The following is a 20,931-nucleotide window of genomic DNA, read 5'->3' as shown; positions in this document are numbered from 1 at the left end:
TGCCACCCGGTAAATTCCAAATTTACAACATGACAGTTCAGTTACTTACAAAATTTACCCCCTTGTACTGTACTGTTAAAAAGATTTAACATTAAAATTACAAGTACTTTTTCCCCTGCATTTTAAGCTCACCGTGACGGATTGGGGGGGGGGGGGGGGAGGGAGCTTATGCAATCTCCCCCCCCCCCCATTTTAGCTCACCTAGACGAAGTCGAAGAACCGCGTTATGAAATACCACTGGCGTCGACGTCCGGACCTGGTTAAAGTTTTTGGAGCAGGTTCTGTATGACTATCCAAGATATTACTAGTCCTATACATTCACCAAATTTATATGGATGGTGCATCTGGACCTACTCATGAACTTAAAAGAATTTGAATGCTGAATCTGGGCCATGAATTCCAGATAATGGAGAAGGTTAATGTTTTTAGAGTAGGTGCACTTTGATAACCATTTCAAAGTCTACTGGTCCTATCTTCACCAAATTCGCATGGATGATGCGTCTTACGATACTTATACACTTGACAGGCTGAGCCTTAGGTTTCGGATGCTGGAGAAGATTAAGGTTTTTTGAGCTGGTTAAAGTTTTTGGAGCAGGTGTCCTCTGATGATTATATCTTATTTATTATTGGTCCTAACTTTACCAAACTTGCATGGATTGTGCATCTTATGATACTTGTGCACTTGACATGCTGAATCTGAGCCATAGGTTTCGGATGCTAGATGAGGTTAAGGTTTTTGAGCTGGATAAAGTTTTTAAAGCGAGTTCTCTTTGATAGACAAATCATATACAATTATTGCTGTATTTGAGGTCAATAAAATGATTTAGCTAACCTCGAAGTGAAGTATTCTCCTTGTCTCCGGCTCGGTGAATATAGATAAGTTTAGAACTCTTTCATTTTAAACTTTTAATGTAACAATTGTTTTATTATATGATTCAGTGACGAATTGATTCAGACATATCAAATTGAATATTTTAGTTTGAAGCCATAGCCGATCAAATTGAAAAACGTGATTTTTTTATTGGACGATCTATTTTTAGTCCAATGTAGAGAAAATCAAATGTAATGTTGACATCCTAGGTCACGTGCAGGTGAATAATTGATTTGTTTATGTCATTTTAACTTGAGCCATTTGGTTCACCTATTATTTAGATTTATTTTCAAATTCTTGAATATTTCAATTTTGATAAACAGTTAAAATTTCTCGATGTTGTCTATGCAATCGGAGACTTTTTGACCATGTTGATGTGTATTTTTGAATGTTTTTTTTGGGGGGGGGGGGTAATCTCTCTTATGTAGTTACTCTGGCAAACCGGTAGTGAAACAGTGTTTAGACCTAAGCACAAATCATCACCACTGACAAAACTCGGTACTTTTAAAATATTTTAAAATAATCGATAAATCCGATGCAGTGTACTAGTATCCAGAAGCATTGTTTTCAAAGAGGCCTATTTATAAATACCTTGAAAATACATGTTGTCAGATTTTAGATAGTACAAACAATTTCAATATTTTTGTAGTCATATACGTGTATTCCTACGCCAGAGGTCAATACTGGGTGGGTTACTTCTATCTTTTAATATTACACAACATGATTCATATATATCGGGTTTTCCGTCTATAGCTCGGAAATCTTGTAGGAAAAGCCAGATAATTCATGTAGAAAGTGTGTGTAGTTATTCAAACATAGCTAAGAAAGTGCTTGTCATGCAAAATTACATATTTTTCATTTTAAAATGAATAATAATCAATAAAATCAACTCCCGTCAGTACTTCAGTACTTCGATTATATAAAGCAGTATGGGGCACCTCAAGATGTTATAATTATGGATGAAGATACATTTGTATATCAATCAAAATACATTGTATGTTAATCATGCATCGTTTTAAAATTTCAAGATTATATTTGACCATAACTTTGCATTTCTAAAATTCTTCTACAGGAAAAAAATAGTAATAGTCTAAACAGGTTTCCACCGTTTGACTTGCGCTGATCTTTGGCGCTACGCTGTTTGACATGTAGGCCTAAGTGAGTAAAACAAAATACGTAAGACATAAAGATAGAAGAAGAAAAATTCAGCTGTGTACTGTAAAGTTTTTAATTTTGTAGCATATTTTAAAGGAAGTACTCGCAATATGGAAGCCTATTGTGCCTAAAATAATCATTATATGTAATTGCAACTTAATTTAAGGTGGCTCGACACAACAGTGCATTATATTTGTTGGGTCGATAAAGAATCAATTTTGAAAAATTTTTATAGCATATTTTAAAGGAAGTACTCGCAATATGGAAGCCTATTGTGCCTAAAATAATCATTATATGTCATTGCAACTTAATTTAAGGTGGCTCGACACACCAGTGCATTATATTTGTTGGGTCGATAAAGAATCAATTTTGAAAAATTATTGTACAAATATGAGGCCGAATAAAATCATTCGATAGTTTATAATTGATTTTTTGTGAATTTTTTTATTGAATAAAAACATCGTTTTGGCTGCGACCAGGATAATTTGGAGTTAAAAAAGTTGGTATCGATTTATGCACAATACAATATGATTATCTGTAAATACTGACATATCAAATACGGCGAAAAAAGCTTTAAAATATTTTTGGGAAAAGAAACCTGTAAAAATCAAGAATTGTAGATTTTTTTAAACCTATAGATAAAAACTACAAATCAACTTTCGCTCGCATTCGAAAACAGTCCGTAGGGCTTATATTAACCTCTCTCCGATGCTCTTTGATTGTGCGGATCTAGAGATCTAAAGCTAAGAGGGTGTCTAATATTCACACTAAATAATTTAAGTTTCTTTAGCAAACCCATTGTAATTCATAAAACATGTCTTCGTGGAATTTGTTATCAACATGCGCGCAGATCCCAGAAAATTTTCCAGTGGGATCCGAGGCCTTTTTTACGGGAATTTTTCAATTAACGTGAATTCGATTCATTTGAATGGAGGAAATAACTGCCAAAATATACGAAAATTTCATATTGTATATTAACCTTACATTGTATTTCAAAAGAGATGTGCTCATATTTACATCAAATAATTTACTGTTTACGGAAGCCACCTTCATAGAAGAACTCGAAATGTTCATAGAACGAGCTACTCTCTACCCTGCAAGACCAAAAACCGAGCCCGAAAACAATTCCCAAATATTGTAAATTATCATGTATGATGTCTTCTCTCGGCAGGGGCTCTGTTGGACAAGGGAAGAAAAAGGTTCAGGTAAAATACAACATATATTCTAGTTTCACAACATATGCAATATTGCTCTTTCATTCCAATTCACACCTGTATTAGAGTTTTCAAGGATCTCGAATTTCCTCTAAATATTTGCAGATTTCGTTTATCATAAGAGATGAAGTTGAAAAATACAATCGATCAGGAGTTAATGCTATTCAACATGATCCAGATTTGAAAAGGCTCTATTCGGCTGGAAGAGATTCCATTATACGAATATGGGATACCCGTACAAAAAAGGTTAGTTGGTGAATTACATTTGATTTTACTTGGTGATAACAGTAACTGAGTAACAGTGAGGTCAATTTAAACATACGGAGCACTGAAAAAAAGGTGCTTTTTCAGTTAGTGAAATGCCAGTTAATTGAATTGATCTTATTGTCCTATGCAAGCTCAAACAGTCAAAGACATTCACATATGAAATATTTGACCTAGCTATGAATTAAGTTTATATGAAAATCCATTTGTGACATTTGACAGTGCTTGATTGTAAATGATAAAATCTATGAATGTTACGTCATTATGACGAAGATAATAGTAAATAAATTAACTAGGGTCCCCGATCTTTAGTTTATTACTTTGTTCTCTTTGTAGGATCCGTATCTGAAATCAATGGAGCACCATATTGACTGGGTCAATGATATAGTACTATGTTGTCGAGGAAGAATAAGTAAGTTTACTGTCAAACTTTTTCATTGTAAGCACATTTGGGTGTTGTTCTTGGAGAAAGGTTTATTTCAGTTAGCTTGATAATCCTGTCAACTTTGTAATACCTACACCACATGGAGCCTACAGTGTTTACTTTGTGCATATAAGCTTTAATAAGATATTGGCACTTCTTTTATTTTTTTTTTTAAATGTAATTTCAAAGTATTCAGAATTATTACTTTATCTTTTGATTAAGTAATGAACAAATGATATGTAATTGATGTGGTATTTTTCTGTAATATGGTTTAAGGTCATTGAAAAATATGCCCATTATGTAGAGAAATTTTTTACATGTCATCCAACAAGATTTTCCATACTGGAACAAAAGCAATCAAATACAATTCAGATGCAGTATCTTCCATGCGAGTACAGTGTATTACCTATACATGTACTGATTAGTCTATTTAATGATGCTTAAAGTAATATTCATAAAAACACCAATGTAATCACACTTAAAAGCACAATGGAGTGATAAAAAAAAATGCACAAGTACAACACTTTATGTAGAATGGAATGAAGATCTCACTGTAAATATTGTAATTTGTATTTATTTTATTCATGTTGAAAATATGTTTACGGTATTGAAGATTGTCGGTGTTTTATTCTTCTAGCCACATGTAAAAGTTTTATTTTTGTTTTACAGTGTTATCTGCTTCTAGCGACATGTAAATGTTTTTTTGTTTGTTTTACAGTGTTATCTGCTTCTAGCGACAGTACAATTAAAGTCTGGAATGCTCATGAAGGAACATGTATGGCTACATTACGTCCCCACAGGGTAAGAAATCCACATTGAGTCCCACACATGCTGGTACATATGTATATAATAATTGATATGATTTGTTTAAGAATGCTGCATGTATGAAGATATTTTTTAATAGCAAGACGCTTTTTGCAGGATTATGTTAAATGTCTAGCATATGCCAAGGACGTTGAGGTGGTAGCATCTGCAGGCTTAGACAAGACGATATATTTGTGGGATGTGGAAGAATTGGCAGCCCTTACTTCCACCAATAACAATGTCAAAGGTAAAAACTCTGATGGGAAAGTAGAGTTCTCAAACACACTACCATTACTTGTAAGATTTGTAACATCTACTGGAACATATATTGGTAATGTTTAAAACAAAGATATAATTCAGTGTGTTTTATGATACAATAAATAGAATTTATTCAATACAGGGAAAAATTTTGCCCACAGTTTCTTCATGATTTGAACAATATCGATAGCTCTGAATGTTAACAAAATTTATATAAAGGATAGGTAAAGGATTACCGTTATGAAAATTTTAAGTGTTGGTCAATCAATTAAGAAAATCCATCTGGCTATCAAAAACTGGAACATTCTTTCATCATCAAAATTATTAAAACATAACATGTTTTAATTAACCTCTGAATAATTGCAGAGTCCAAAGTCCATGAGAAGTCTTCTATCTACAGTTTAGCTATCAATCCTCCTGGGACGATTCTAGCCTGTGGATCCACTGAGAAAGCAGTGGGGGTGTACTCGGTGGGAGTAATGGATACAAGGGGTCCCCAGGATATAATGCGGCTGAAAGGACACACTGATAATGTCAGGGCTCTAGTGTTGAATAGGGATGGAACACAGGTATTACTGTGTTCATGTACTTTCCATCATGTGAAAAATATCCACGAAATAAGTATGCTTAAGAAATTCTGTTCATTTCCAGATTAAAAAAGCCAGCTTGTTAATTTTAAATTTTAATTTATGAGTTTTTTAGCTCACCTGAGCCAAAGGCTCAAGTGAGCTTTTCTGATCACAATTTGTCCGTTGTCTGTCGTTGTCGTTGTCGTCGTAGTCGTCGTCGTTGTCGTCGTCGTTGTTGTAAACTTTTCACATTTCATCTTCTTCTCAAGAACCACTGGGCAGATTTCAACCAAATTTGGCACAAAGCACCACTAGGTGAAGGGGATTCAAGTTTGTTCAAATGAAGGGCCACGCCCTTTTAAAGGGGAGATAATTGAGAATTATTGAAAATTTTTTGGTATTTTTCAAAAATCTTCTCAAAAACTATTCGGCCTGAAAAGCTTAAACTTGTGTGGAGGCATCCTCAGGTAGTGTAGATTCAAGTTTGTTCAAATCATGGTCCCCAGGGGTAGGGAGGGGCCACAAGAGGGGGATCAAGTTTTACATAAGAATATATAGAGAAAATCTATAAAAATCTTTTTCTCAAAATCTATCAGGCCAGAAAAGCTCAAATTAAAATGGGAGCATCCTCAGATAATGTAGATTCAAGCTTGTTCATATCATGGTCCCCGGGGGTAGGGTGGGGCCACAATGGGGGGATCAAGTTTTACATAGAAATATATAGAGAAAATCTTTTAAAATCTTCTTCTCAAAAACTATTAGGCCAGAAAAGCTCAAATTAAAATGGAAGCATCCTCAGGTAGTGTAGATTCAAGTTTGTTCAAATCATAGTCCCCGGGGGAAGGGTTGGGCCACAATTGGGGGATCAAGTTTTACATAGAAATATATAGAGAAAATCTTTAAAAATCTTCTTTTTAAAAACTATTAGGCCAGCAAAGCTCAAATTAAAATGGAAGCATCCTCAGGTAGTGTAGATTCAAGTTTGTTCAAATCATAGTCCCGGGGGGTAGGGTGGGGCCACAAGGGGGGATCAAGTTTTACATAGGAATATATGGAGAAAATCTTTAAAAATCCTCTGCTAAAAAACTATTAGGCCAGGAAAGCTCAAATTTGAGTGGAAGCATCCTCAGATAGTGTAGATTCAAGTTTGTTCAAATCATGGTCCCCGGGGGAAGGGTGGGGCCACAATTGGGGGATCAAGTTAACATAGGAATATATAGAGAAAATCTTTTAAAATCTTCTTCTCAAAAACTATTAGGCCAGAAAAGCTCAAATTAAAATGGAAGCATCCTCAGGTAGTGTAGATTCAAGTTTGTTCAAATCATAGTCCCCGGGGGAAGGGTTGGGCCACAATTGGGGGATCAAGTTTTACATAGAAATATATAGAGAAAATCTTTAAAAATCTTCTTTTTAAAAACTATTAGGCCAGCAAAGCTCAAATTAAAATGGAAGCATCCTCAGGTAGTGTAGATTCAAGTTTGTTCAAATCATAGTCCCGGGGGGTAGGGTGGGGCCACAAGGGGGGATCAAGTTTTACATAGGAATATATGGAGAAAATCTTTAAAAATCCTCTGCTAAAAAACTATTAGGCCAGGAAAGCTCAAATTTGAGTGGAAGCATCCTCAGATAGTGTAGATTCAAGTTTGTTCAAATCATGGTCCCCGGGGGAAGGGTGGGGCCACAATTGGGGGATCAAGTTAACATAGGAATATATAGAGAAAATCTTTAAATATTTTCTTCTCAAAAACTATTAGGCCAGGAAAGCTCAAGTTTGAGTGGAAGCATCCTCAGGTAGTGTAGATTCAAGTTTGGTCAAATCATGGTCCATGGGGGTAGGGTGGGCCACAATTGGAGGATAAATTTTATACAGGAATATATAGAGAAAATCTTTAAAAAAAATTCTTTTAAAAACTTTTTGGCCAAGAAAGCTCAAATTGGCCAAGCCCAAGATCATATAGATTCAAGTTTGTTTAAATAATAGTCCAGGGGTAGGGTGAGGCCACAATGGGGATGAATTTTTACATAGGAATATATAGAGAAAATCTTTAAAAATCTTCTTTTTAAAGACTATTTGGCCAGAAAAGCTTAAACTTATGTAGAGGCATCCTTGGGTACTGTAAATTCAAGTTTGCAAAATCACAGTCCCTAGTGGTAAGGCGGGGCCGTGATGGCGGTTTGAATTTTTACATAGGAATATATACAGAAAATCTTAAAAAATATTCTTGGAAAGTTTTCAGTCCAAAACTCAGTACTTAGTGTGAAAGCACAGGTTATGCAGATTTAAGTTTGATGAAACCATGATTCCCTAGAGAAAAGTGGGGCCACGAAATTTGGGGTAGGGGTATATAGGATAGAGAAAAATCTTCTTACAGGTACAACAACAAAAGGGGCTTGGTATTTACCAAAAAAAAGAGGTGGATAAAAATTTGCAGATTTTCAATTTTTTTTAACAAGATCTACTGTACTTAGTTGTCAAGATATTTTGATACTGTAATGCTAATTTGATCAGAATTAAGGCAATTGTTGCTCAGGTGAGCGATGTGGCCCCTGGGCCTCTTGTTATCTGATTTTTGGCAGTTTATTTGATTTTACTATAAGCTTATAAGAATGAATGTTCCTCGTTTCTGAATTATAGTAATAATTCAGTAGTTTCCAAAAAAGATTAAAACTAGTTGTTAATTAATCTACAATTTTTTCAAGCAATCTCCGAGTCCTGAGCATGACTTTTTTGTTCCAGTGTTTGTCTGGTAGTTCTGATGGAACAATACGCCTGTGGTCCCTGGGACAGCAGAGGTGTGTGGCCACGTACCGTGTCCATGATGACAGTGTGTGGGCGTTACAGGCCAATGAATCTTTTACCACGGTCTACTCAGGGGGGCGAGACAGGAGGGTCTGGGCCACAGACCTACTGAATCCCGACTACAGAACTCTTATATGTGAGGAAAAATCACCCATATTGAAGGTACACATCTGGTATTTCTTTGTTGACACTTTATTAAATAGAGGGTTGTAATTTAATGAAAGATTGGGCCAGGGTTTTTTTTTCAGTATTGACTTTTGATAAAAAAAATTTTAGTGATGATTGCCTTCAGTGATAGAAATCCCATATCTAAATATGATCCAAATGTATTTCATGTTATTTTGAATCGATATCATTTTACATTGGCATTAAAATAGATTCTACCTTGTACATTTGTACAAGTAATTTACAGTAAATAGAAAAAGAAAAGCAATATATTGAAAGATTGTACCAGGGCACATTTTTTTCAGTTCTGACTAGACTTAAAATATATTTTTTTATCAACGCTTGTCTTTAGTATCTATATTTGATGATTCATGTTAGGTTGAACAGAATATCACTTAATGTTGTCTTTGAAATAGACTTATACCAAGTGATGTACATGTACACGAGTAATTTACAGTACATAGAAAAAATAATGCAAGGTTGATTTATTTTAGCTGGAACTAGTGAAAGGGGACACAGACTATGACTCCATGTGGGTGGCCACTACAGACTCCACCATCAAAAACTGGGTTTGTTCACAAGATCTTCAAATTTTAGTTCTTTTCATTAATGCTTAACATAAAATAGCTTGAGCACTAAAGTTTCATTGCAACATTCTTCTACATTCTTAGAGTCTTTCGTACAAAGATGATTTGCTATATGTTTGATTTTATTATTGATTTTCAATGGAATTTTTATTGCAACATTCTTATAAAAATTAAATGCATCTTCAGCATGGGGTCAAGAGAGGGAATATTGTAAAGACAATGTTTAATATTATTTATTCCTCATAGAAGTTAACAAAGTTGATCTTTTCTTCCCATTTTGAAAACAATCTAATTAAAATTAGATCTTTGATTCACTCCAAATAGATCGCTACACAAAGTATGTTAAATTAATGTCTATTAAACAGTATATCATCAGTAAAAATAAAATTGAAACCTACAACAATTGGTTTTAATTTGCAAAATATTGCCCGAATTGGAAGTTGTATTGATTTTCTTCAGTGATTAAACAGAAGTACTTTGTTTATGATCTGACTTGCAATTTGATTTTGATTTTGTAGTCCTTGAAGAATATACAGAAAAGACTGTCAGGGGAATATGACAATGAAAATATCAAACCAGTGTATACACAGCCCAACTCTACAATCAAAGGTGGGTGCATAGGCATTGGAATCAGAAGGGAAGGGGGGTGGCTTGTCCTTCCCCCCCCCCATTTTTTTTTTTTTTTGCAAAGTTAAAAGTTATACAAAACCATTACCAAAAACCTTTTTTTTTATTCCTTTCCTTTTTTTTTTTTTTTTTGCTTGTCAAATTGTCAAGATTTTTAAAAAGTTTAGGCCCCCCCCCCCAAACTTTCAATTTGCTTCCAACACCACTGTGGTGCAATACCAGTCCAGTACTCATACAAAAACAAAGTCTGTATTCAAGGTCTGTATAGTGCATGTACTGGGTAGATGTGTAAGGTTATCAACTTTTAAGGTATGTGCTGCAGCAACAGTACTGAATGACAATATGTGTACCTGTACATGTAGGTTAAAGTAACAAGTATATGTTACCAGTGTACTGTACTGTGGTTTCATCAATATTCGTTGAATACCAATTTTCGTGGATTTCGTTATTACATGAAGGTTGATCCACGAAATTAAGTGTTCATTGAAGTGCAATTTCTATTAACATTTTGTATTGATAGGGTCATTGGCCACGAATTTATGTATTCATGAAACTGTGATTTTCACTTTATCCATGAAAATTGATACCCTTGAAAATTAATGAAACCACAGTATTACAGGGTTATTTTTGCCTAATAATAAGTTGCAAAGATAGATTTTGCCTCATGTTAAATTTGCCCTTAACAGAGTTGTAGTGAAAGAGAAAAAACTTGCAGTTATCAATTAATAGACTTGTTCTAAATTTGCCTGTTGTCAATTTGGGTAAATCGACTGAAAATAAAATATGGGGGAAATATCCTTGTAAATAGTATGTTCCTTTTTTTCAGAAAACTTTATAATTTTGCTATGGTTTCTGATTTGGCAGGTGGTTCCAGCATCAGACAGTACCATGTATTAAATGACAAATGTCACATACTGACCAAAGACACCGAGAACAATGTAGCACTTTGGAACGTCCTCAGTGTAAGTCTATAACCAACAAATATCAGTCAAAGATCCTCTGAGCTAGGTAAATTCAAATTATGATAACCAATCGTGAGACTCTGTCATTGTATTGGTACATGTATGCATGTCTTGATTTTTTACCAGCTTTTTTCTGAAAAGGATGTTTTTATACAACTCAAACTTAGTTAGAACTTATTAATAATTTAATGTAGAAATGTACAAAAAAATTTAAGGAACAAGCAGTTTAGTTTCAGAATAAAGTATGGTATATTATATATTATTATAAATACAATATTTCTTAGTTTTATACATGTACATAATTATATACACATCTTAGATTCATTGATATTGAAACTGTGTAAAAAGCATATACCGGTACGGTCTACATGTACAGTACATGTAGATATAATCTTGTACCTTGCCCTTCTTTTTAAAAGGTAGATCTAAATATCCTTGCCAAGTTGAATTTTGCAAAAAATACATAACATAATATAGCTTTTTTTGAAAAATTCATAGTGTTTCATGTTTTAACCGAAAATAATAATTTCAGGCCCGGCTGATTGAGAATTTGGGAAAGGTCAGCTTTGAAGAGGAGATAAAGAAACGGTTCAAGATGGTCCACGTACCACATTGGTTTACAGTAGATCTAAAAATAGGGGTAATAAACTTCTTCTCTATTAAAATATTGTCTGTTGTTCCAATGTGCAATGTGTTTAAAATTTGGATTTCAAGTTGTGGAGTTTAAAAGAATCCATTCTGGCAAAACACCTAGAAACGAGAAACTGCAAGATAGATTTCTTATAAACCACACTTTTGACTGCTATGTAAGACATGCTCGTTGTTTTTTGCAGTTATTAACAATACATTTAGATGAATCGGATGTTTTTTCTGCCTGGGTGTCATCCATAAGAGACCTTGGCATAAATCCACCATCTGAGTGGGAAGATTGCAAAAGTAAGATACCAATTATTTCAATTCATCAGTAAAGTATGTATTTATGTATATGAATTATTTTTTTATCGTATAAATCTGTGGTGGTTTAATAATTTTTTTTCATTTTGTCTTCAAAAAATCTTAGATAAATACCCAAAATTAATACGTCCGATAATATTGCCATGAACTCGAAAGAAAAAAATCCATTCTGCCATCTAAGGGGAACAACTGTAAAATAATGCAAGATGAAAGATGTGACTTTTACATTTCAGTAAACCTAGGCCAACAACTTTTACGAGCCCTGTTTGAGCATTGGCCAAAGTCTCACATGTACGAGAACCAAGGTAAAAACATGCTATGTTTTTCGTAAAGGATAAATGAATTATTTAATCCCTGAACTAAAATATTTCTCCAACTGCCTCATAATTCAGTTTGTAATATTCCTAATTTTACTTGAAATGAAAGAATTGGGGTAAGAAAAAGAGAATTGTTGTTTATTTCAGATGGGATGAGGGAGATGGCTGATCCTCTACTGTTTTCAGTACCGGAGCACACACCCATTCTAATCAAGTATGTATTCCTCTAGCCAATGTCTGTGCTCTGTTCCGTGTAACACAACCACTTACCACACACCACTAGGAATGGTCCATCATATGGAGTACTGTGGTTTCATTAATATTCAAGGGTATCAATATTTGTGGATAAAGTGAAAATTACAGTTACAAAGATACATAAATTCGTGGCTAGTGACCCTATCAATACAAAATGTTAGTAGAAATTGCACTTCAATGAACACTTAATTTCGTGGATCAACTGAATAACGAAATCCATGAAAATTGGTATTCAACGAATATTGATGAAACGACAGTATCAGATACTAGTTATGCAGAATGTCATACATAATTATGGTTTTAATCTTGTGATGCTTGCAGTAAGAGAATTTTATGAGAAAAGTAAATCATCTTGAATTTCAATCAAGATAAAAAAAATGCATTAACTGAGTAAGGAAACTTTTGATATTCAAGCATTTACAATACAGGCACATGTACAGTAAAAAAGACTCACCCTGACAAAAGCTTACTTTTATGTTTGATTTAAAAGTATCATAAAATGGGTGGAAAACAAAACTTGTACTAGTGTAGTTACAGTAATGAATTTTTGTTGGGGGTACTCTGTTCTCATTAACCTTTGTCTTTACTTGTGACTACTTTGACAGTACATGTGACGACGGACATGGTCGAGCACATTTCCATCCTTTCCTATGCAGGGATGCAGACAAAGAGACCCAACAGAAATGTCTCAACGAAGAAGTCCCTTCCTGGGCAGCTGAAGTTCTTGCTCATGTCAGTTTTATTCAATATTTTGATCTGTGAATTATAATTTCTACTGTAATATTTAATTAGTGGGTAAGAAGTCACTTCTTTGAAAAAGGCTTAAATTTGTTCTGCTTATTTCAGAAAAACATGTCCCAAACTGTGACCAAAATTGCATTCTTTCTTCTACAATATCCAAATAGTGGGATCAAAACAGCACCAAAGTGAGTGTTCATCATAGCTTAAAGCAAAGTGTCAGCTTAACCCTAAAAGAGATTGTAAAGAGCATTAATCTTCAGGCTAAAATAAAATTATTGTTTGTTTGGAATTGCCTCCCGCCTCATTGAAATACCACCCGCTGATGAAATTTTATTAGCAAAAAATAAAGAACTCTTTATATAGGGAGATTTTAATTTTTTTTTTACCAATTTTTAAATAGTTTGAAAAATTAAAAAAAAAATCCCTCCATCCCTCCTGGATCTTGAAACCCCCAGGCAGCAATTTCAAACAAACATTTTTTTTAAGGATGGTCTTATTGCAGTCAGATCATACTCTCTTTAATTTTATTGCCTTGGAGAATAGGTTTAATATGATTTATGGTATAATATAATTTACAGTCATAATGTTGGAATAGTTTACAGCAAATTTGTAATAGATAAATTCCCTCCTCTGCTTCTAGGGACCGTCTCTCAGCCAGTGATATGATACAGGTGAGGAAGGTGATAGAACATGTGTATGAGAAGGTTTTACGGCAGGGAGTGGAAAACGGGCACCAGTCAGGTGAAAGTGGTGACCACGAAAAAGAGGCTCAGGACATCAGTAAACTTGCTGCGGAAAAAGTGGAACTTCTTTGTAACGACCAGGTACAAATTATATTGAAACAGAGCAGTTTTTTATGTATGAATATATATTTTTTATACATGAATATATATTTTTATAAGGATGGTCTTATGTATTAATTAGACTTTGGGTAATGAAACCGACTTTGTTATGAGTGTGAATTCATTTTTAGCATGTTAATTGTAAACATGTTTTACTATTGTTTTCATATAACTTTAAAATGATATTTTAAGTAACGTCAGAATGAGATAAACGGGCAACTGATAACTAACTTGTATTTATTAAAATCTTTGGATGCATACAACAAAGAGCAAAATTAAACACAAATTCATTTTTTGATCATTATTTTCAGGTTCTTGATGCAAACATGGACCTTAGAACTGTCAAACATTTCATTTGGAAACAAAGTGGAGACCTGACTTTACATTACAGACTACTCAACAGGTGATTGTATAAGTGTTATAGGATATGGACCTACCAGTTTTACAAACACTACGTCGGGCGACACTGTACCAAGGTTTTGCACCCGTTCATGACCTCCTTGTCAAGGGTCAAGGGACCACATTTGGAGATGTGCAAACTTGAAGAAAAATTTTAAAAAAATTTTTTTCAAGGACACTGTTTTAAGTTGTTTCGTCTCGACACGCAGAACCAAATTTTGTTGTAAATGTGAACGGTCTGACCTAATGTGGTTGTGAAAGCCATGCAAGGTGACGTATTTGCACCTTTGGTAACAGCAATCATTCATACACCCCTCATTAAGTTGGAGAGGTACCGAGGAATGTATGTCCATTTTCTTGTTGGCCTGTCTGTGAAAGTGTGTGTTTTGTAACTTTAAAATTGTTGGTTAAAATACTGATATTAGTCTATATCTGTTGTAAATTTTAACCATTTGTCCAAAGTTACAAGATTGTATGTACAATTGTCAAAATCCATGGTCAAGATCATCACTTTTCAACTCAAAAAATCAGCAAGGATTTATTATTGAAAAAAGAATAACTTTGATTAATGATAAGTGGTTAAAGTTCAAGGTCAGAGTAAAGTCAATTAAGAAGCGTTCATGGCCTTTTGATAGTCAGGTGCCAGTAACCATGGTACTAAGTATACATGTTGTCTCTTGCCTCAAGATACGCTGTGACCTTGGGGACCATTTTGTGTACCATACAAGCCTAGGTCACCATATCTATAGATGCAGTAAAATTTATCTTGTCAAAACTAGCAAGGTATTTAAACAAGGTCATTTGGTAGAGTTGAAATTTTGACGTTGTGAATTTAAGGGTTTATCTGATCAAAGGGTGTGTTGTGATCTCCGTACAAAACCATTTGGTCAGTGGTGCTTTGTCTACATCAGATGTTACTTCCTCTGCTTTATAGAACAGCCTATTGAAGGTTAAAGTCTCCAGGAGACAGCTCTAGTTTTACTTTGTTATCACACATCACATGTGTTGAAATAGAATCTGCTTGCATCTATAAGCAGGGCAGATTTTTACATCTTTGACTTTGTTATTCTATTTTTCATTATTGAACTTCAGTAAGATTTAAACAGAAGAAAATGAATATTTACATGTATGTACACTGCATGTTCTGATAATGGCATGATATTGTTATCTGAATAATAAAAAGATAGTTAAAACAGTTTTATTAGCTTCGTTAATGCAGTAATGATTGAAATTTAAAAAATTTAGAGTTGCATTGATCAAAACTCTGGTTGACTCTGAACTGAATAATACCGTAGACCCAAACTTTTGAGGTCTATCCCTCCATTTAACAAGCTGCTCCACCCAAAGCACTTCACACAAAATGATTTTTCAGCTTTTTTATTGACATGAGCTTAGCCAGCATTTTTTCTTGTCTGTGTCTTCATGAACATGACTTCAACCCACAATTCCAGGGTGTTTTAATCAATCCAGGATGCCACATCTATATTGACATTGGTTTTAAAAATCAGATCTTTTATATTTCCCCCATTTTGAGTGCTTATAGCTGCGTCTGTTATCTGTTGTGAGAAGATCACATATCACTTTGTAGTAGCCTTGTCTAGCGCTTTGATCTTTGGTAGACCTTTGGTCATCCAGTTGGTCGACAAATAGTCCATGACACAAGTTGGAAGAACGTTAATAAATCTCGCCAGTATCTACAATTTAGAAAATATATCTTATTAATTCATTTGTTACTAGACGGCTGTATGCAACAAAATATATCAACCCAGGAGCGACAAAATCATGGCTTACTTTATTTAGGAAAATAAAACGCCGATTGCTAGAACTGCAGCTCGTACTGAACGGTTTTGAATAGCTTACCCTTTTCCCCCCAAAAAATTTCACGAATTGCTCGTTGCTAAGCCCCAGTGACTTTTTAAAAGCATGCCCTCGAACAATTTTTACTAATGTTGTATAAAATTATTATTTATTATTTAAAAAAATGGGTAACCTACACAGTCGTCATAGAGACCTGAGCCACCAGCCACTAGGTACCTAGCGGCCGGGTTCTCGTTAGCCAGAGCGTCTTCTATAGCATCCGATACAGGATCACAGTTAGGGTACGATGACGTCAGGTGGGAAAGTCTCTCATATTGCGCAAAGAAGTACTCCTTCCCATAAGTCTCTTTAACTTCCGGGGATGCTGCTTCCCACATAGCATCTCTAGCCTTAAGGAGTCTTTGGTACTGCAAGTCAGAATTGAAACAAAAAATTAAAATGCGGCATACCATAAAGAAATTGACTTTATTTTTTTTTAATTACAAAATTTGTCTAATTATTCAAAGCATGCACAATTGGAAAAACGTCATTCCTATATGGATTTGATAATTTCCCCTAAAGGTGGCGGGGATCCTTGTAAAACAAATTGATTAGAACGCCATTTTTCTGTGACAGTCTTACGTTTTCTCCTTTCACAATGGCTGTGCAGGCGCTGAAGTTCCCGGGTTCCACAAGGGATACCTTTACTCCAAACCTCGCCATCTCCACACGGAGACAGTCCGAGAAGGTTTCGATGCCATGTTTGGTCACCCCATACGCCGATATACAGGGGTAGTAGATCCTTCCCTTGACACTGGTTACGTTGATCACTCGTCCTATTTAAAAAGAACCCACACTTTTTTAAAATGTCCCCCTTCTTTTTAAAACCATTCTGTCTTTCTCATTTTTTATTTATTCATATATGAATCAGCTTAATTAACATATTAAAGACTGAAGTTTAAATTGATAAACTTACAGTTGATATAGAATATTTATTCATATATGAATCAGTTTACTTAACATATTAAACACTGAAGTTAAAATTAATAAACTTTAATTGTTAATAGTTTTCTTTCACAATTACAATAAACACATCCCCACTAGTACCCCCTTTCTTTCTCACAGATTGAGAAAAGGGAGATTTTTTTAACACCACAGCGGCAGAAGTCGTTTAAGCTTCAAAAAATTAAATGCATGTCAAAATTAACTGGGAAAATGTTTATGAGAATTCACGAAAAACTCTTCCACACCACGGGGAATCGTACATATCAACCTCAGCGACTGTCACTTAAATCTTTGTTTTATTTCAAGCCCCTGTCTTTGAAGTTTAAACCTTAAAGTTCAGAGAAGCGAAGCAGAAGAGTACACAGAAAAAGAGAGCAGATAATTAATAGTTACGGCTGAGTTTATTGACAGAACCTCGTCAGCATACACGGGATGAAGAACGATTTTAAGGCCGTTCACCTACATAAATACAGAGTAATGGAACCATTCCGGCAGGAAGGTTAGCATTCCTTCCATTACACTGCATAGTTATGGCCGAACTTGTCCTGAGGGAAAGATGTAAGCTTTTAGTCATTAGTCTATTCTTTGTTCAATAGAAACAAATTTACGACATTATTGGGAGCAATTAAATCCATGTACCTTAAGTTTGGTACTTTTCTATGATTTGACTATAATTATATATCATGAATAGTGTTTGGACTTCTCAACGTTTCTTCCCCCCCCCCCCCCCCAAAAAAAAGAGCATTTATTTTACAATGTTTTCCATATGGTTGGTAAAATGTTTGATAGTTACATTTTTGGATGTCTTTGTGATAACACTACGAATCAAGTTTGTATGGTCCAATAAATGAATTTATATCAATATCAATGCCGCAAATGACGTATGGTGGGGGGCAATTTGATCACTTGACCCATATCTGTATACTTTTAAAACAAATACATGTATAACTCTTCAACGAAATAAATTACTAGTATCATCAATTCAATCAAATCAAGAGAAAAATAATCTGGAACCTTTTGATTTTCTTATCAAAGGTAAAAACGTCTTAGTGACGCTGATGGTTCCAAAGAGATTCACGTCTGCTACACGTCGGTACAAATCCAGCGTCAGAAACTCAACGTCTCCGTACAGGTCTATACCAGCATTGTTCACCACGCCCCATAGTCCTGGAATAAACGTCCAAACTTATCATCTAGACTGTTGCTAAATATGACATTTTACCCTCAATACCAGGGCAAGGTATTTTTGCAAATAAGACATTACATTATATATATTATATGAATGAAAGCTACATATTATTTGGAAAGTCTTTCTAGTTATCCTTGATTTCAAAATTGTACATACAATGTATGTTTATAACAAACCATTGGGTAACAAATGATAGAAACAGCGCAGACGACGCACAGTGATGCCATCCTTAAAAATGTTTCACAACTGCTAAATCACTAATGTAAAAAAAAATAGTAACAGCCATGTTGTTTACGACTAAAACATGCAACTTCTCTCTGAAATTAGGTCAAGTAATAGTTTATCTCACCACAACCCGTCTCCTGGTGCACTTTCTCCACATATTCGCGCGCCTTCTCAATGTCGTCTGCTTTGGTGACGTCAAGCTTGACAATATGGAGGTATTCCGAACAGGTGTCCCGCAGTGCTTTCGCCCCCTCACCGTCCGGATGTAAACAGCCCGCGAACACCGTGAATCCGATCTTATCCAGCTGTTTTACCACCTCATGACCGAAACCTGAATTCCGCAAAAAGTGCTTTTTTCATTGCAATAATCAATGTACTTTTGATAAGATGAAGTACTATAGCAATATTCTCCGATAATAAGCCTTAAGTAAAAGATAAACAACTAAAATTGCAAACAATTTTCAAAAGTGAACAAAAACTAGGTGAAACTATTAACTGCCCAGCAAAGAAAACGGAAATCGTTCCACAGTATGTTATCAATCTTCGTGCGTCACGAGTCATTGTCTGACGTGTAAATGTGTTTGATGACTTGAAAAAATGTTCTAATATATTATGACAAGTACCGTGTGAAAACCGTCATGACGTTATGGAGAAAATGTATTTGGTAAGAAATCCGATCTTGTTCATATGACCGCTGGACCACGATCTAACCAATCAAAGTGTAGAAATACAATCTTTGAACTTTTAAAAACTGCCTTCAAACAAATTGTTTAGAAATGTTCGTTTCATAAAGTGGTAACGTTTTCAAATACATAATACATGTATCTGTAATGAACAATGCTTACATTAGTTGTCATATGGTGCTTAGTTTGCTAAGCGTTGATCATATAATGCTACAATAAGAGCACGGACTGCACGGACCCAAAGGACATACGTCACTACGTCAGATTTCCAAATAGTTCAGTCGGCAAGCCTCTATTGGCCGATTCCGTTGCCTACACCATTAGATTAGATGAGGTTCGAATCGATAGAGGTTGGCTAAATGTTTCTCCCATGTATATATGGAAGTATTGGCCGTATACTTAATGCAACGTAGTGCTCAATAATAACGATAATTTACGTGGTTTTGCTCTCTTTAATGGTCTTTTAAAATGCAGACACCAGAATAGATTTTTCTTTTAAAAAGACAGTAAAACTCTATCCTTGACGGCTTGTACTTGTATAATAATCTATGAAGAAAGCGAGTATTACAGAAATAAAGTTAACCTACGTCAATTTTGCAATATTAACCTTGAAGTTAAGGAAAATTCTTCAAACAAGAGCATCATGGATCAAATGTCAACTAAGATTTTAATGATGAATTCCGACTGATATTGAATTTCATTAAACTTTTCTAAGAAGGCAAGTGTTACGGCAATAAAGTTTTGATCATCAACATTGACTGTGCAGATTTTTCCCTAATTATAGATCAATAAACGAAAAAACCCGACTTGATAACATACCTGAATCACAGCCGGTAACGAACACACCTTGCCCTTGTATGCGGATCATATGTTTACCTCGCCATTCAAAGCCAAAGTAGTATACAACTACCACAAACACTACAAGGGCTATTTGTACAAACATCTGGAATAAAAATGGAACGGGCTAATAATTAATAAAGGATTCCCGGGACAGCCAGTCAACTAAATTTAATATACTTTATCAAACTAAAAATAAATTTTATTAAAAATTACAGCAAAATAAAATCTCAAAAGTCAAGGAAATTGAGCACTGAAAAATATGTAATTTGTAAAGGATCGAAAATTTTAATCACTTTTTTTATCGGGTTAAACTACACGTATATTGTTATCGCATATACTAGTTTCCGTACTTTTTTCTTGCAAAATATTTTGGCTATAAAAAATCAAACTTTTCACACTGTTGATGCGGTGTCATATAATCTGCATTATGCTTTTATTAGAATGAATATTTTCAAATGTAAAGAAAAAAATGACGAAATTGATTCAAATTAACACGAGGAATTAAAATGCGACGAATCATTTTACGTCGTGGAGATAAAGTGTTAACGTTAAATACGCAGCTCTTATACCGTTAGTAAAATTATGGATGAATTATTGACAAGCAATCTCTGATGTAAACAATTCTCTTCCAACTTCTCTTAAAACAAACATTTGAAAAGAGCTTTACTCAAAAGAATTACGAATTTTAACAGTTTAAGGAAAACTTACGCTTGAATGCTGTTTAAAAATGTGTACGGAAGCCCACAATCATCATCTGTAAAAATGGATACCCGTCTACTGGTACTAAATCCACATGATCCAGGGGGGGGGGGGGGGGCGCACGGGCTGTGCATGAGCATTTGTAATTTCTCTAATAAACCACCTTTATTTCATCATCTTTTATTATGAAAGAAATTATTTTGAATTTTATGTTAAATTTCATTACACGAAGGGGATATTTTTTAGGACTTTAAACTGCCATTTACGATTTTTTATTCCAATAAT

General features: G+C 34.5%; 2 protein-coding genes across 2 annotated transcripts; one reads left to right on the top strand and one right to left on the bottom strand.

Moving 5' to 3' along the window:
* Positions 1-3,074: 3,074 nt before the first annotated feature.
* LOC105325941 (WD repeat-containing protein 48) lies at positions 3,075-14,680 on the top strand. The gene is made up of 18 exons (XM_011425744.4): positions 3,075-3,231; positions 3,346-3,486; positions 3,841-3,916; positions 4,647-4,729; positions 4,850-4,979; positions 5,357-5,559; positions 8,297-8,521; positions 9,019-9,093; positions 9,630-9,720; positions 10,603-10,700; positions 11,233-11,340; positions 11,534-11,636; positions 11,888-11,959; positions 12,119-12,185; positions 12,832-12,958; positions 13,073-13,152; positions 13,608-13,791; positions 14,121-14,680. Exons 1-18 carry the CDS (start codon positions 3,178-3,180, stop codon positions 14,214-14,216), a joined length of 2,013 nt encoding a protein of 670 aa, XP_011424046.1. The 5' UTR covers positions 3,075-3,177; the 3' UTR covers positions 14,217-14,680.
* Positions 14,681-15,569: 889 nt separating this feature from the next.
* Positions 15,570-20,751, bottom strand: LOC105325942 (D-beta-hydroxybutyrate dehydrogenase, mitochondrial). Its single transcript, XM_011425745.4, has 7 exons — positions 20,656-20,751; positions 19,927-20,050; positions 18,549-18,755; positions 18,025-18,177; positions 16,648-16,841; positions 16,203-16,433; positions 15,570-15,902 (listed from the first exon to the last, which is right to left on the bottom strand). The coding sequence occupies exons 2-7, from the start codon at positions 20,048-20,050 to the stop codon at positions 15,786-15,788; spliced, it is 1,026 nt and encodes a 341-aa protein (XP_011424047.2). The 5' UTR covers positions 20,656-20,751; the 3' UTR covers positions 15,570-15,785.
* Between the last annotated feature and the right edge of the window lie 180 nt (positions 20,752-20,931).

Source organism: Magallana gigas, chromosome 5 (genome assembly GCF_963853765.1).
Source record: "Magallana gigas chromosome 5, xbMagGiga1.1, whole genome shotgun sequence".
NCBI lineage: Eukaryota > Metazoa > Mollusca > Bivalvia > Ostreida > Ostreidae > Magallana > Magallana gigas.
Note: the sequence above shows the minus strand (reverse complement) of the source record. Positions and strands in the feature narration are given on the sequence as shown.

Excerpts from the sequence above, each read along its gene's own strand:
- LOC105325942 (XM_011425745.4), bottom strand. The coding sequence starts at position 20,050 with ATGTTTGTACAAATAGCCCTTGTAGTGTTTGTGGTAGTTGTATACTAC. Across the intron at positions 18,178-18,548 it reads GCACCAGGAGACGGGTTGTG|GACTATGGGGCGTGGTGAAC; the intron begins GTGAGATAAACT and ends CGTTTATTCCAG. Across the intron at positions 16,842-18,024 it reads TTTGATAAGAAAATCAAAAG|GACGAGTGATCAACGTAACC; the intron begins GTTCCAGATTAT and ends CTTTTTAAATAG.
- LOC105325941 (XM_011425744.4), top strand. The coding sequence starts at position 3,178 with ATGATGTCTTCTCTCGGCAGGGGCTCTGTTGGACAAGGGAAGAAAAAG. Across the intron at positions 11,960-12,118 it reads TCACATGTACGAGAACCAAG|ATGGGATGAGGGAGATGGCT; the intron begins GTAAAAACATGC and ends TGTTTATTTCAG. Across the intron at positions 13,153-13,607 it reads GGGATCAAAACAGCACCAAA|GGACCGTCTCTCAGCCAGTG; the intron begins GTGAGTGTTCAT and ends CTCTGCTTCTAG.